This window comes from Crocodylus porosus, unplaced genomic scaffold (assembly GCF_001723895.1).
Source record: "Crocodylus porosus isolate Cpor-Errol unplaced genomic scaffold, CroPor_comp1, whole genome shotgun sequence".
In the NCBI taxonomy this organism is placed as follows: Eukaryota; Metazoa; Chordata; order Crocodylia; family Crocodylidae; genus Crocodylus; species Crocodylus porosus.
In genome coordinates this window covers 73512042-73528257 of record NW_017728943.1, presented here as the reverse complement: position 1 = coordinate 73528257, position 16216 = coordinate 73512042, and the positions used below count along the sequence as shown (strand labels likewise).

Genomic DNA, 16216 nt, shown 5'->3' with positions numbered 1-16216 from the left:
ATGGCAGATTTCTTTATTTTCTTCATGATGTGATGGCAGAGTCGGTTCTTAACTCCAGGCAAAGGCTTAAGACCCTCTCATGTCAGCACAGGTACTCAGGAATCTGATGGAAGTACTAAATGCCACGTATACAGTGACTTGAATTAATACAAAGGAACAGAATTGTTGTTCAAGTTTATTGCTGTTTAGGATAGAAACGAAATACTGTCGGCAGCTTCAGTGCAATTTAAATAGGGAAATGTACTTGGTAAGTTGATCATTTTTTTTAACTTCAAGGGTTTGTTAACTCAGTGACTTAGACCAAGTGACACACAGTATACAGTGTAAACTTTCACTAGTGACAAAAGCCATCGGTGATGTAGATTCATGCGGGAGATTCTTTAAATGAAAGATTGCTGAGAAGACATTATGGTGCAATTTACAGGCATAGTTACCCACCATATAATTTTCAGGACTGAAGCGGCCTGGAGGGGAAGCAAGGAAGGCAGAATCTGGTGTCAGATGTCCTCTGTTCTCTCTCTGCGGGGGTGACCAGAGATCACATTCTCCCAGCATGTTGCTGGGTCAGCACAGTATCACTGGGCCTCCAAGTAGGCACTTCTTTGCCTCTGTCTCCTCTCCCACCCTCAAACTCAAGAGCAGCAGAATTTAGATCTGACAAACTGATTTCATGTCTTTCTGTAATAGCCAGAAGTGACCAATTAGCATTGCCACCACTTCCCCACTAGCAAATATCTGGACCTACGGGGAGCCCCTTGGCCAGATGACATGGTGCCGTGCACCTGAGTAGGTTGGTGTGCTGGGTTCCAGAGCCAGGGTGTGGCACAGGGGTGGAGTCAGCTTGTGGATCTGGACTTGATGCACAGCATGGGTCAGAATTGGTGCATCGGGTTAGAGTCAACATGTGGCTCTAGACATTGGATCCTGGACCTTGCATGGGCATGGACTCAGCATGCCTCAGGGGCTGGTTGGCAGGGCCCTATCTGGCCTATGGGGCTGGCAGCAGATTCAGGGGAAGCTTCCCTCCCCACCTGCTGTTACTCAGTTTCTTCAAGGAATATTTTCTGTTCACCCTGCCTCTTAAAAACAAGGCCTGTATTATATTTGGAGATATGGTATATGCAAAAAACATGGGTTTTTTTTTTTTCCTAATCCATCCAAGGTGACCATATTTCCCTGGTCACAAAATGGGACATTCCACTCTACCCCAACTCTCTGACATACTCAGTCTCAGCTGAGTGGGCAGGGGACAGCCCTGTTTTTGTTGGGACAGTCTTCTTGCCCTGGGTATCCCTCTGAAAATGGGACATAAGCATTTGTTTGAATGTACTACAGACCACCAAGGACAGGACAAAAACCAGGGTGTATACTCAGAATAAATCCATCCTACCAAGACTGTTGCCTTGTCAAAGGCTTTAAATAGTATTAGTTTTACTTACATTCCAACTTTTACTTGTGTTTTCTTTCCTTTTTGAAGTTCTTTCTGAAGAACTCCGGAGAAATTTGAAACTCTTCCTATGTAAGCAAAGATGACCTATAAAAGACAAGGCACAACTTGCAATTTTCCCCTCCTAGGAGTGTTCTTCCTTTGCTGCCACATTTTGTCAAAGCCAAATCATGCAGAAAATGTTAGCTATGGTGCTGGCCCATGACAAAAAAGTGTAATAATGCAAGTTACATTTGACATTTTTAAAAGCAATGCCAATTAGTTTTTTCCCTCTGCTGCAGAAAGAAAGTCCAGTTTCAGCACTGGTTTCTCTGATGTATGATCAGATAAAAAAATTTTTAAAATAGAAAGCCTTCTTCACCCCCCACCCCATTTTGTCAAGTAAATCCTTGTAGTTGCAGTAACTCATTTATACAGATTACGGAGTTCAAATGAGATGTTTTATAGAACAACAAATGGAATAGCTTTTGGCCGGCTTGAGAGAGAAAATAGGCTTTTGAACCTTGCACAAGGTCAGTAGAAAAACTAAGCTCTGAATAGTTTGCCAAAAATATTTATGCCATGTTTTAACATTGCTGTAATGAAAGGCCAATACTAAAATTAAGCTGTAATTTAAATTTGCAGCTTCATTTAAGCATGGTCAAGAGATGGAGCTTGGGTACAAAAATCTTTATTTAAAAAATCTTTTTTTTATTTATTTTATTTAAAAAAAAAAAAATCCTTTTACTTACTCCCCCGAATGGTCCCCTAAACAATACCATCTCCAAGAGAATGGCAGAATTAGCGTTATCAAGTTGCACTGAGACTTCTTATTGCTTTGATGTCACAGCGATGGAAGTGCTAGACAGCAATGGATGCATTTCACATTTTTCAAGTCAGTGTTGTGTGACCTTGTAAAAGAAAAAAAGGATTGAATAAGGACTTTTTTCTTCATAAATCCAATTTATGAAATTTGATGAAGATGTTTGTTAATACACTGTTCTGAATAGTTCATCTCTTACCAAGTATAATCTTTTCAGTGTTCAGTTCTTTGCAATACAGGCATTTCTTGTTCTCAAGTTCAGTCAGGTCCAGATTGCAGAGATCCCTTACCTAAAGGTGCTCCATTTGACTGCTTGAAAGCTATGCGAAATGAGTATTTATTCTACGCTATAGATGATAAATATTTAAAAACACTATTAACATGCCTAGCTAATATAAGCAAGATTAACTGAGTAAGGTTGATAACCTACCTCTCCTTCAACTTTCCAATGCTTAGGCTGATTAGGTGCCTGACAAATGTTACGTTTTAAAAAAAAAGCTTATAAAAGATGGATTAAACTTAATGGTTGTCAGTTGTATTGTGTATATGGCTTTGTCTTCATGAAAGATGTTATCTAGACAAAGTGGAAGGAAGACCCCATTTATGAGGCAAAAGGAGAGGACACGAATGAGAATAAAATGAGAAACTGTTAATGAATGTGGCAAAACAGTATCATTGCAAGTCACCAGCAAGGCTATTCATTAAATTTGAAACCTAGTATGACAGATAACAGATGGAAGTTCTAAAATGTTTCTTCTTTGTTTTTGGTAAAATCAATCTCTGAGGTTTCTCATGAATGCTTTTATTTTGTACGTAGAATTTCTGATTCTGCCCCTCAAGAGTTCAACTAATTTAGATGTTAGCAAGTTTGCAAAGTGTGCTATCTGGAATTTCTTATCCATGTAACCTGGTATCTGTTCTAATTGCAAAATGTTCTCCATGGCAGTGAAAATTTGATTGCTTTTCATTCTTTGAAAAGCTTTTGCTCTTGTGTATCTTTAGTCATGCCACTGAAAGGATAGGATGGACATTTAGGACATGCTTGCTGTAGACCACAGTGTTGATGCAGAGGTACTTGGCTACCGGAAGTAGAGTAGCTGCTTTTATAAGGAGCTTCTCACTAGTTTTTCTGCTCTGCTTTTTAGGACCTCCAGGCTACTGTGGTTGGACAGCTTCTGGTACTAGAACTATCATATTTTAGGGCTAGCTTGGGCAGTGTAGATGCATGTGAGCTTGGACAAAGTATTTTGAAGTCTGTGACCATCCAAGCTTGTTCCAATTGTGCCAGTGACCTATGGTTATCTTGTATATCTTGTCTTTGTGAACTGGAAGGAAACCACCCATTTCATTTTAAGGAAAACTTCCAGATAAAAATTTTGGTTGCTACCAGCATGCCTTGGGTAACAAGTTAGAGGTGGGAGACTCCCTTGTGTTTTACCAGCTCCCTGACCCATCTGGGCTCCATCCAGAATCTAAGACAAAGCTGTTGGTGTTGGTAGCAGAAGAGAGGCAATGCAGGAGATCATCTCAAAGATGTATGAAGATGCAGGATGTATATTGAACTGAGCTTGTGAGATGCTGAATGGAGGTCTTCAAATATTTGGTTGCATATACTAACAAGCAGTATCCATGTTACTAGTGTAAATTGTGACATGCTTAATGTCGTAGAGAGAATGGTAGAGCAGGGTGTAAAATCCAGGAGTTGATTCATGGTTCTATTGTCTATTTCATTAGACAACAGCACAGCCAAAAGGAAGCACAGAGAAATGCTGTATATAGTAAATGATTCTAACCAAAGTCAGAAATGGCTTGAAAGAGAATGGTATGCACTGAATGAGTTCCCTTTTTTTTAAGTCAGAACATACAACCTTCCTGATGTTAAGGCATAAATCCCAACAGTTGTACCAGGATTTTCATGCCCATGAAGAAAGCTCTATGTGAAATTAGTGCCCATAAGCTAAGGACATACTACTTAATATTATGATTTATTCAAGATGTATTGACATTACAGGCATCAAACTTCTTAGTGCTGATTTCATATGCAATTGTTAAATAAATACTTTCTGTATAGTATGGGTTTAAAATATTTTTTAATATAATTCTACATGAAGTAGAATTTCTACATAAACCTTAACTGGCAATGCTTTATTATATGGTCTTCACGTGTTCTCAGTTAAACATTTCTCACACAACTCTTGGAGAAATACAGTGCCTCCAGTTATTATTTCAGAAGCAATACCATCACGGTGACTTCATAGGTCATTGTTAGATATCCACAATTTTAGAACTCTGTCCTGTAACAAGTCAACATGGTAGAAGAGTAGTAGGGGATGTTTTACAAAAAAGATGAGACATTAAAGACTTTTTTCAAGAATAGTGGCACTAAACTAGGCAACTTTTGAAACTGATAAATAAGTTCTGCCACACTTACTCCATTCTAGATTCATGTGTATGTTTCATTCTTTGCTTCCTGTCCAGAGGCTTCCTGTCCAAAGCAGTTATACAAAATCACTATGCATTTTTTAAACTGGAAGCAGTTACAATTCATTGGTAGGTAAAGTGTATGCCAATTTCACTCTGTAACACGTTTTTGAATAACAGGCAGGATACAAATGTAAGTAATGTGTTAAATTTACTCTTAGGTTGGGCAATGCAGGTTGCTGCCTTTATTTTCATTCAGAGAAAATGGGAAGATGACAAGAATCATTTTGAAAAGATGCTGGATTATTTCTGTGACATTCGTGAGCCACTACAACTCCTCATCTTTCCTGAAGGAACCGATCTCACAGGTGAGTCAATTCTGTTGTCTCTTCTTGGATCTGCTGAGATGGAAATTCTTGTCTTCAGGAAATGGTTTCAAAATATGTAAAAAGTGGGAGCAGCTATACAGCTCATGGACTGTAGAAGTGTTAGTAGATAATTAGTAAGCTACTACAGAAAGCCACTGTATTTTCAGCTAGCCCTGGGATAGACAATGGCAGCAGCCTAACAATACACAGCAAAAAGATGGTTACTGTCTGTCTTCTCCTTTCAAAACAATTTGCGGGCTCTCTTTATAAGGGCTAGGGAAACAACTATGATGGGTTGGCCATCATTTCACTTTGAGACCAGCGAAAAGCCATCAAGTATATTACTTTTCCCATGTGCTACAGAATTCTGTTGTGGGCTGGCCAAACTTGGCACAGCTCAGAGCTGCACAAAACTTCTGAGATGGCCATGCTTCAGGCTCAGCAAATGCTGCAGCTCAAATAATAATTTGTCATTAAAAGTTTGCCTCCCGGAACTCGTTTAAACCACCAAAGTCACTACATGCGACTCACAACCTATAGGTTGGCCACCCATGTTCTTACTGCAGACATTATTTGAAATAAGCCCTCACCAGAAGAGTATATAGTCAGCCTTTCTAAAGCCCACAGCTTTACAAGACTGCAAAAAAGACATTTGCCTAGTGTCTTTAGAAGTTTAAACATAATCAACCATTTTCCAGTCTCTTGCTATTATGGGACCCCCTTCACAAGAATCTCCATACACTTTTCAGCTTTTCTCCATACTATTGCTTTTAAAAAAAATAGGTAGAGAGACATGCCAAAATCTGTACCTTTGCAGGAATGTCTTATTTTGGATATGCATGCCACACTGTCTTGGGAGAGACAGCAGTATCCCATTTATTTCTTCTCTTCATGGTTTTCCTTTGAAAAATGTTGGGTCTATGGGCCCTGGTAATGCAAGCTCTGATGCATAACAAGTTAAAAATGTCATTAATGACTTATTTCTCAGAAAGAAAAATAAGAATAATTGCACACCCTTGTCCAGAATCTTAAATGGAGTTATTTAAGTACTGTAAATATTCTTATGATAAAGACTGTTTCCTCCCACCAAATAACTAGCTAAATCATGGTTTGAAGTGTTAACAGAATTTGCAAGTATTAGCAGGTACTACCTGGTAGGGATCGCAACTTGAACGCTTCTGCTATAACCCCCTGTGACTGCAGCACAGAGCCTCAAACTTTGCAACACCTGCTGCAAGGCACATGCACAACGAAAGATCTTGTAAAGCATAGTTTCTCAACCTGTGGTACATGTACCCCTGGAGGTACACAAGACAGGCAGTGGGTATGTGAGTACCCCAGTACTCTCTCTCTCTCTCTCTTGCCCTCTTTTCCTCTCAAAACTATGGCAAAACTTCTGGTGTGCTGCACATTAAAATTCCCCAGTAATTATTTGGCATGCCTGGGTTCACCCCTTCTAGCTTTGGGCAATACCACCTCTAGCTCAGGTACATACTTGAGTTGTGCACCCCTGGAGTAAAAGGCGGCAGCCCTACCCACACCAGATCAGACATCTGTCATATCACGGCCTTATATACACAGCCCTTCTTCCAACATATAGCACACATTAGTCTGCAAATATAAAATCCCCTGGAAAACTGAGTGTTGGGGTACTTATTAAAATTTTCAGAAGTTAGGGGGTGCTTGCTACTTAAAGGGTTGAGAAACACTGTTGTAAAGTACACTAAACAAGTGCAAGCATACATAACAAAATGGTCAAATGTGATGTTGTAGTAGCTCAATGGAGATATTTAATTAAAATGAAAAATGTACTGAAAGCAGTCAACTATTCCACTGTCTGGTGCAGGGTCAATGGTAGTTTGACAGTATGGCGAGGCACAGAAGTTGCACGCAAGCCAAGTTAAATGTTCAGAAACCAGTTTAGACTTGTAACAGAACAGAACTTCAGTGCACTTAAACTGCTTGCGTAATGACCGAAACTGGTTTAAGATAAACCTGGTTGGATGTAGTATTAGACTTAACTGATTTAGGCCAAACAGTTTTATGGAACTTCTGTCCCAGACCCTAAGATTTCAACAAAGGTTAGACTCAACGTTCTCCCTAAAGTATAGCAATCCATGAGCGCCCTGCTTTGGTCCGCGACTGTGCTGCTTCCATCCATGCAATCTGCCTGCTCCCTGCCCCCGTGCCTCGCTGCAGCCTTTGAAAGCAGCACAGCATCACGTATGTCCCACTGCGGGGTGGGCCAGGCAGTGAGGCACATAGCTTCACTTTCAAAGGCTGCAGCGAGGTGCAGAGGCAGGGAATGCACAGAGCACAGATCTCACCCGCCCTTGCCCCGTGCAAAGATCAAGAGTCAGGCCACGTGCCCTCACTTGGCCGCCTGCGCTGCATGTCTGGAGGGGCTGCCGAGCTCTGATTGCCTCACAACCTGGCCCGGTACTTTTAGTGTACTTTGTGATCAAAGCCCAGTGGTTCATCCCGGGGGTGCAGCGTGGGGGAACTGGGGGGAGGGGGAATGTGTCCCGTTCCCCCCCCCCCCCACAGTGTGCACAGCGGCAGGAACCCACAACACTGGATGAACCACCAGGCTCTGCCTCACGGTGAATGGGCCCCTGGCCGGTCTGGATTGTGAGACAATCCCAGCAGTCCAGGAGGGAGCGGGGCAGCACCCTGCCCCTACCACGCTTCCTCCTGCACTGTGGGGGTTTCACTCTGCACCCCACCCCCATCCTCCCTCCAAGCCCAGTGAAACTTACCTGCCTGTGGCTCCGATATTGGCTGGGATTACACGGGTATCTCAGTTTGCCCTCCCCTCCTCACTTCCTCTCCTGCAGCAACCTGTGGCTAGGTTGGGGTGGATGCACAGCATTAAAAAGTTACTGCAGGCATGATTTTTTTTCTTGTGCATGGCTGTACACATGTGCAGCTTAGAGGGAACCTTGGTTAGACAGGTAGCAAAATTGGTGGTACTGTTCTAAATTCAGTTCACTGACCATGCCTAACTGAAATGCTACTTGGAATAGGTTGTTTAGATCATATGATGATTGTCTTTTTTACTTTATGAGCAGCAAATTTGCATTTAAATTGTCAGGATTTCACTTAAGAATTAATACCTCACTGGGCGCATCTACACAAGGTGCTAACTGCGCAGGAGCCTAATAACGCTGTGCAGTTGCGTGTCACAGCACGGACAGTGCAAATACACTACCTCTCAGTATTATTAGACTACTGAACAGTAGTGTCACTGAAAAGGTGTTCACCAGTGGTGTTGTGCAGTAACTGTGGTTACTGCACATTAATGAACGCGTAGATATACCTGCTGACTTGAATGGGGAGGGTCGTAGCTCTTAAAGTTTCCAATCCAGCAAAGCATCTAACCTTGTATATAATGTTAAGTATGCAAGTAGTTCTGTTGACTTGAATGGGGCTACTCAAGAGCTTAAAGTTGAAACACATACTTAAGTGTTTTGGTGGATAGGAGCCCTGGAATTTATATTTTCAGGTAGTCTGCAGACTCATGCAGATATTATTCCATTTGTTACACTGAGTTCATGTTTTGAAGGCTTTTTCTGCAATAAAATATGGAGGCTTTTTTTAACTAGATTATAAATTATAAAATGCAGCCATTAGGGGAAAGTACCAGTATGCTGAACTGCTATGAGTTAGCTCATTTCTATCCTCTTGGGTTTCAGTGGTAAAAAGCAGCTTAACCTGGCAAAAGCCTGTAATACCAATACTGAGCCCTCAGTTTTTACTGTAAGGTTCTTTACCTAGCCATCTAAGAAATTCATGAATTTCTTGTCATAGTCTTTTGGAACAATGTTCAGTATGATGCAAAGAAACCCAAAATCAATGAAGTACATGAATTTTGTAGCACAGCTATGGACTTTAAGGCCATGTCCACATGAGCATGGACATTTGTTTCCCTGGGTGCAAGAAGCAGTGGCACACCTTGTGTGGCTGCTGGTTGTCCCCAGGAACACCTGTGCCATATGCCTTCTGGCACACAGCAGATTACCCCAGGTGAGGTAGGAGAGGCTGGGGTCAACGCTGGGCTGGCCTCAGCAGCCTTACCGGGGGGCCTCCTGGGGCTACAGCAGTGGCAATTCTGCCACTTGGAGCTCGGCCGACAGCTTGATTGTGGCTCTCGCCAGCCAGGCACTGGTTTTGAGCAGCATGCATGCTGTCCCTGCATGTGCCAACCTACTGTTTTTTGCACAGGTTTTTTGACCCTGGAATTAAACCTCCTTCCTACCACTCCATGCTGCTACTTTGCAGCACAGAGAACACCTGAATGTGCAGTATGTGGCACCATCGAAGTGTCTGTGGCACCACATACCATCTGGCCACGCTTGTCTAAGTGTCTGTCCAAGGACTTCAAAGCCTTGCTAAGGATAAAGTCCCTAAATAGCATTTTGAAGCAGCTGGAAACTATTCCCTCCTTACAGGAATAATTTACATGTGCCAGTGTGCATATACGTTGGATAAATGAATTACCACAGTGGCAGGACTGGAAACAAGGCTTGGACTGTGACCCCAAATCCTGGTTCTACTGTGTTCAAAATATATAGTAGTAGACCGTCACAGCCTCATTCAAGCTGGGTCTCATGGTAGGTACTGTACAAAGCAGATAGAAAGTGAGAGTATTGACAGTCTAAATCACAAGACACAATAATGAAATGAGACAAAAAGTGGATCAGAACAAGAACAGAAGAGTAAGAAAAGTAATGGGATGATGTGCACTGTTTTAGTCAAGAAAGATTCTCAGTTTACCATTTGCGTAGTGGCTACCTGGGTATTATTTAAGTGATATGGACAAGGGGTTTTGACTATAGACATTCCCCCACTTATGTACACGTAGACAACATAGGTGATGTGTATTTTTGTGGACTTCAGTCTCATTCTAGCTCAGTATATTCTTTGAAAAATGGTGTAATAAAAATATCACTGTATACTAAAAGACATCAAAAAATCAAAATAGTCTGACCAATGGCAACAGCTTCAAATAATAGTGGTGTCTGTTTCTACATGAAAATGAAATTATCTGTATGAAGTGCATAACTTAAGCGCATCTTTTTCTACATCACGTTTCATTATTTTCACAAACATTTATTGACTTAAATCGCAGGTTTGGCCTAGAATCTTTTAAGTATATGCTGCAACATGAACATGATGATTGATAATTATGTGAATTAAGCTATTTTGATACAAGTCATGGCTTAAGTTTACATTCCAGAGTTTACACCTGGAAACAAATACTGAGTTTACATTTTCAGTGTTCTGTCTTTGGAAATTTTTGCCAATTCTTTGACTTGAGCTCTTCATGACAGTTAAATTGAACCTCACAGATAGACATTGCTATGTCTTAGCTTGGAATGGAGATCATTAAAATTCCATCAAATGTTTAGTCTGTTTTATTTGTGAATAAAGTCTGAAAGAATGAGAACCATTCTATGTGTTTGATAGGTGATGGGTAACAGGCAACCTCAGTTACACTGTACATTTTAACATTTGAAATGTTTACCAGACATTTGTTGAGTCCCAGTTTTTCTTTACCTTTGAAACTGTACATCATAGTTTTTTTCATAAAAAAGATTGTTTTTCTTATTTCTCATAAGTCTTTATTATCTTACTTAAGTTTCACATATTAAATTATCCAAACTATAATGCCTGTGTTTGACCACTACTCAGAGCACAGCTTTGATAAAGGAGACTGCTCAGGCCATTTTGACTGAAGTTTCTGAGGTAGAAAATTTTTCCTACACACACTTACTTTCTCCACATTTTCAGTTTGACGGTTTTGCTCCTCATAGGCAATTTAGTTGGACATTACCTAAAATACATATTTTTAATAAGACAAAGTTGACTGGTAGGAAAAATGTACTTCATCTAAGTACTTTCCAAAATTCAACAGAATAGGTTCACTTTGGATTAGTTATAATGAAAAAAATAAAATATCTTTTATTTCTAGAAAGCAGTATCCACTCTGATCCTTTTAATCAGACAGCTTGAGAGTCCCTCACACTCTTGATTTTAGGCTTTGCCTACACACAGGAATTGCAGATTTTAGTTAAACCATTGCAGTTCATATATATAGATAAAGCCTTAGCGATCTCCCCCTTTGTGACAGGGTGTATTGTTAAGTGTCTACTTGGTGATCTGTCTCATCTCAGATGCTTTTTTGCCTGCACCTTAGTAAAGCAAAGTGATTTGAATATTTCTTTGTGTTTCCCTTTTCATCTATACATGATAAGCTGTTTGAACTTCATTTCGCTGTTTTGGGTATCAGTTGTCTTGCATATCCCTCTGACCATTTTTTTTTCATTTCTGTGAAATACAAATTATTGAAAGGTACCAAATTCTGCATCCATTTCCAAATTCTGCATCCCAATTATGAGTACGTACTATGATTTGTTTGAGGAACATTTTTTTTTTGCAGTCTTTTACTTGAAATCAGTTTGTGTCTTGATATAAAGTCTCTAAGCAATTAAAGGACACTGCAATTTATAATTTTTGATTATTGCTTTATTAGCACCCCAGAATATGCTTTTATCTGTAAATATAGGTGAGATATTATGCTTGCTCCAAATTTACCACCTATGGGGCACATTTACACAAGACGTTTTACTGCATAATAGACAAATTTGCTGCTCAGTAAAGTGTCACCACCTACATGTGTGCGGCCATTAGGGAATAATAGATTAATTTACTGCACTGTGGGATAGTCCTGTCTGATACAAGCAGTATTTAGCAGTGCAGTAAATTACTGCACTTGAACAGACGTGTAGACGGTGATGTCAGGATTAGTTTACTCTGGCTCAAATTGAACCAGAGTATATTTGATTGCATTAATTGCATGTGTAGACGTGCCCATTTACTATGGAAGGTACCAAAGCAGACAAAGGAGAAAGAGAGATGAGACAAAGGCAGTAGGAGTTAAGGGCTGCTTCCAAATATTTTTTTTTAAAAAGCAGCACTTTAAACTCAGTGTATTCCTGTTCTGAGTCTGGTGCATGACCAGAAAAAGCAGCATGTTAGTTGGACCCGGTTCTTCAGTGTCTATAGATCAGGTGCTTTAGTAGGGCTTTTTGCGTGCTTTTATCTAATAGTTGATTAAATCAGCTTAAGCTAAAAGCACCAAAAAGCCCCACTGAAGTGCCCAATCTATACAGATGCTGCAGAGCTTCCATTAAAATGTGTTTGTTTTTTGTTTTGTTTTGTTTAACATCTGCAAGTAGCCAAGATGACCAGGTTATTGCACAGGTTGCAAGTGGGAGGATGGAAAGAGATGCCTATGTGTGATCATACAATTAAACCTTAACTCTTAAGAAAATAGCGTTGTGGTATTTTCCCTTTAATTTTACTTAAAATGAAGGGTCTTCATTTGACTTTCATATTGTGAATTCCACAGAAGATTTTTAATGGTGATGCTGAAGATTGGAAGATGGTGTGGGAAGGTACCTAAATAGCAGTGCCTAAATAGTTGCAATTTTTTCAGATTTGTCCACTTCCTGCTGAAGCTCTGAAGTGATATCCAAATGTTTGTTTGGTTTTTTAAATAACAATATTGGAACTATTTAACCTATATTCATTCCTAATCTGTCCTCCACTCCCAAAGATGCATGGAAGAGAACTCACTGAAAGCCAGGGAAAGACTATTATTCTGATGCTTTGAAGTTTTTGAAGTAGTGTGTTTAAAAGTGACTTTTGAGTTTATCTACCAAAAAAAAAAATACTTTTTGAGCATACAACACATGCTAACATACCTGTGCTAGCACAGGCTAGCTAGCCTGACTAGCCATAGGAAGAGTGCACTGGCTTTGCCATAAGCTATCAACCAGAGTACAAACTCCAGGGCCTCCTAGGTACATGTTAGGGGCTAGTGTATGTTAGCATGTCACTGTTACCCATCCTATCTAGATTAAACAAGGAAATGTATGGTGGTACATGCCATAATGCATCTCCATTTTACTGTGGCAGGCACACCCTTGGAAACTAAGTCACTTAAGCAGCTCTTCAAAGTTTTACCCATCAGCAATATGACTGTACTTCCCATTTACAAATATGAGAACAGGCATTACATACATTTATAAGATAATGTTATTCCTTACATATAAATATTTGACAGTCTCTATTCACTAGAATACTAGACAGTTGGCACTTTCTTCTCGATGCAGGTGCAATTCAAAGTTAAATTATTCTGCTACTGAATGATCCATAGTTACCAAGTGCATGTTTTTCCTTTAATGTATACTATCAGAAGTAGTTACAAACAATTTTGTTTACAGTTTTTCATGTTAACATTTAAAATTGTGTTTGGAATGAAACTTAGAGGTTGGTTGAATACCGAGGTACTGAGTTTCTTGCAATCAAAAAAAATAGCTAACACTGGAAGAGGCATATATACAAACTCCTTTTATACTCTGAAAACATTCCTCTAGCTTATGAAAATTGCATGTCTCATTTTAGAAATGTTAAAATGATCATTTTTGTCACTCTCATTACTGTAAGCATTATAAAATCAATATCATAAGCATTATAAAATCCAAGTCTGAAATGTTTGATGGGATTCAGGTTGTTGTTAATGTAGTTCCAGTGATAGTTGTTGAAAAGCCAGCTTTTCTCTTTCTACAACATTTTGACAATTTTTCTGATATTGTTTTGGGTTAAATGCCTCTATGCTCTGTTTTGCTACAAAGTATTCAGGATAAAATATTCAGGTGTGTTTTTTATTGCCCCTTCTGCCCATGACTGATTCAATTATATGCATGACAGTAAGCAGAATTCTGATTTTTTTTTTCCTCAGTAGTGTATCTGATAATAGCATTTTTCTATCTTTCAGCTAAGAACACTCGTATGAAAAATATGAAAGAGCAAATCTGCTCCAATTTCAGCTTTGTGGTGGTCTCAGTTGTATAACGTTCAGTTGATTTCTTGATAAACAATGCTGCATTCCAGAAGATAGACTGGGTGCAAGGAAATGATGTAACTGTAGGCGATTCTGACACCAGGGCAAGAGAATTAGCACCTAGCCCAGCTTGCCTTGCATTAAATAATGTGGGGGTGCTTGCATCCATACTGTGGAGGTCCCATGAGGTGGGTGACCTGTGGCTGGAATGTTTTCAATTTTCTGCTTGCTTTTCTCTCCTAAACATGAGGTCAGTAAACTTCAGTAGACCACAGCTGACCAAAATTGGCAGTGTGCTTGCCTGACTTGGCAAAGGGGGACACAAGAGTGCCATATTTTTGGGTTTCCAGGAGCTGGCAAGGAGGCATGGTGTGGAGTAGGGAGGTTGAGGTGAAGCAGGGAGTGAGGATGTAGTTGGTTGTTAGATGCACTGCTTGTTCAATAGAAGCTAAGGGAGCTTGTTGATAAAATGCAACAACAAAAGTGGGGAAAAAGGCACATAAGGGGCAGTAGAGTTCTGGCTGCATATGAGAACAGCCAATTGCAGCAGTGGAGGGAAGGAGGGGAGCAGTATGGGATGCCTGGAGACTTGTGTTGTTGAGCACTTGACTCGCATGTAACACTGAACCAGTTCAAAGGATACCTGATTTTCCAGGTTTGCCTCAGAGTTGTTTGTGACAGCTTTAAACCTATTAATTAGGCTTGCATGTCTGTTCACTTCAGGTTTAAACTGCATTTAAAATGATTTAGGTGTTGGGTGTGTCTATATCCAGTATTTGGTGGATAGTATGACAGACAGTGGCCCCAGCACACTAGCAGCCCAACTGTTATCAGGGTATTTTGGGGAGGTATTTCTATAAGGAGGTTTAGAAGGAAACCAATGCAGGTATTTACAGAGCAGAATTGCTGAGCAAAAGAGACAGCATGGGATAAAGCAGTGAGTGCTTATTTGAAAACTTAACAAGTAGCTGATATGAGTCCCAGCTATTACATTCCTAATTATCAAGCCTGAAGAAAGGTGGAATTTCTTACTTCTTCCTAGGCTTTTCTGTAGCACTTGTCATTATATAGTACCTTAGTGCTTCACTACAATTAATGAATGTATCTGCATAAAAAATTTTAAGATGAGACAATGGCATATCTCCATTTAACAACTAAGGACATGAGGCACAGGAAGGTTATGATCAAGGGATCCAGGTTTTCTGTTTCTCATGGAAAAACATTGAAAACCACGCATTTCCGGATTTTATCAGAGAAAAAATGGATTTTCCATTTTAGCAGAGGTACCCACAGATTTCCCACTTTTACAAAGAGCTCTTCAGGCATCCAGAGTTCCAGCCTACAAGAGCTGGTTGCAAAAGGGGTGGGAAACCCCCAACCCTGCCCTGAGGGAGAGTGGAAAGGGCAGGGCCGGAGGCTCTCTCAGCTAAGGCCTGGCTCAGGCTCTCTATTCTTCCTGGAGCCTGTGAGGTAAGTGGGGCTTGCAGGGGCCTGGGGTCCCCCTCTGGCAGGGCTGGGGTGTTGTGGGTCATGGATAGAGGAGACCGGCAGGGCTGAGAGTTTGGGCTGGGAGCCTGCCCCACTCCTGCCTTTCCCCGCAGCAGGGGGGGAGCCAACTCTATGCTCCTTCTGCTGCAGTAGCTGCTGCTGCCCTCCCTTGGGGGCATGGAGCTGTCAACCTGGGTCCCTGGCCCCATAGCTTGGCAGCTGGGAGCCCCCTCCAGTAGGGCTGGGGTGCAGGGGCTGTAGGTGGGGGGCAAGGGGCACCAGCAGGGTTGGGGGGGAGTAAGGGGCACAAGCAGGGCTGGGGGCTGTTGGGGAAGTGAGGGAATGAGCAAGGGGTGGGCTGTGGGGAGAGTGAGGGGCATGATCAGGGCAGGGGAGCAAGGGGGAGTCTCAGACAGGAACATACAAACAAGGAACATACAAACGAGGACAGCTTGTGAAAATTTGGTTTAAATGATTGGCTGGTTATCACAGAGGTACTTTTCAGTAGAGGCAGAATCCAGTTTGCCCTAGCCATGAGTTCATCCTTTCTTTTTTTGCAGCTCCCAGCTTCATTCTCCATGCATCTTCCAACTATTGATACAAGTAAGGTGGCAACTCTTCCTTGCACAACCCTGAAGGCACATGTAGCTGTTCCCAGGACCTTATCTTTCATAGATTTCATAGACATTAGGGCTGGAAGGGACCTTGGGAGATCGAGTCCAGCCCCCTGCCCAAAGGGCAGAAAGTCAGCTGGGGTCATAGGATCCCAGCAAGATAAG

The 16216-nt window shown here is 41.0% G+C and overlaps 1 protein-coding gene across 5 annotated transcripts in view; it reads left to right on the top strand.

Annotated features, from left to right (window-relative positions):
* LCLAT1 (lysocardiolipin acyltransferase 1) overlaps nucleotides 1-16216 on the top strand; it is a 236728-nt gene that overhangs the window by 114702 nt on the left and 105810 nt on the right. For all 5 annotated transcript variants that reach the window (XM_019549576.1, XM_019549577.1, XM_019549575.1 and 2 more), the window contains one exon: nucleotides 4892-5038. In XM_019549576.1, coding sequence (XP_019405121.1) covers nucleotides 4892-5038 — 147 coding nt within the window. The remainder of the gene's footprint in view (nucleotides 1-4891; nucleotides 5039-16216) is intronic.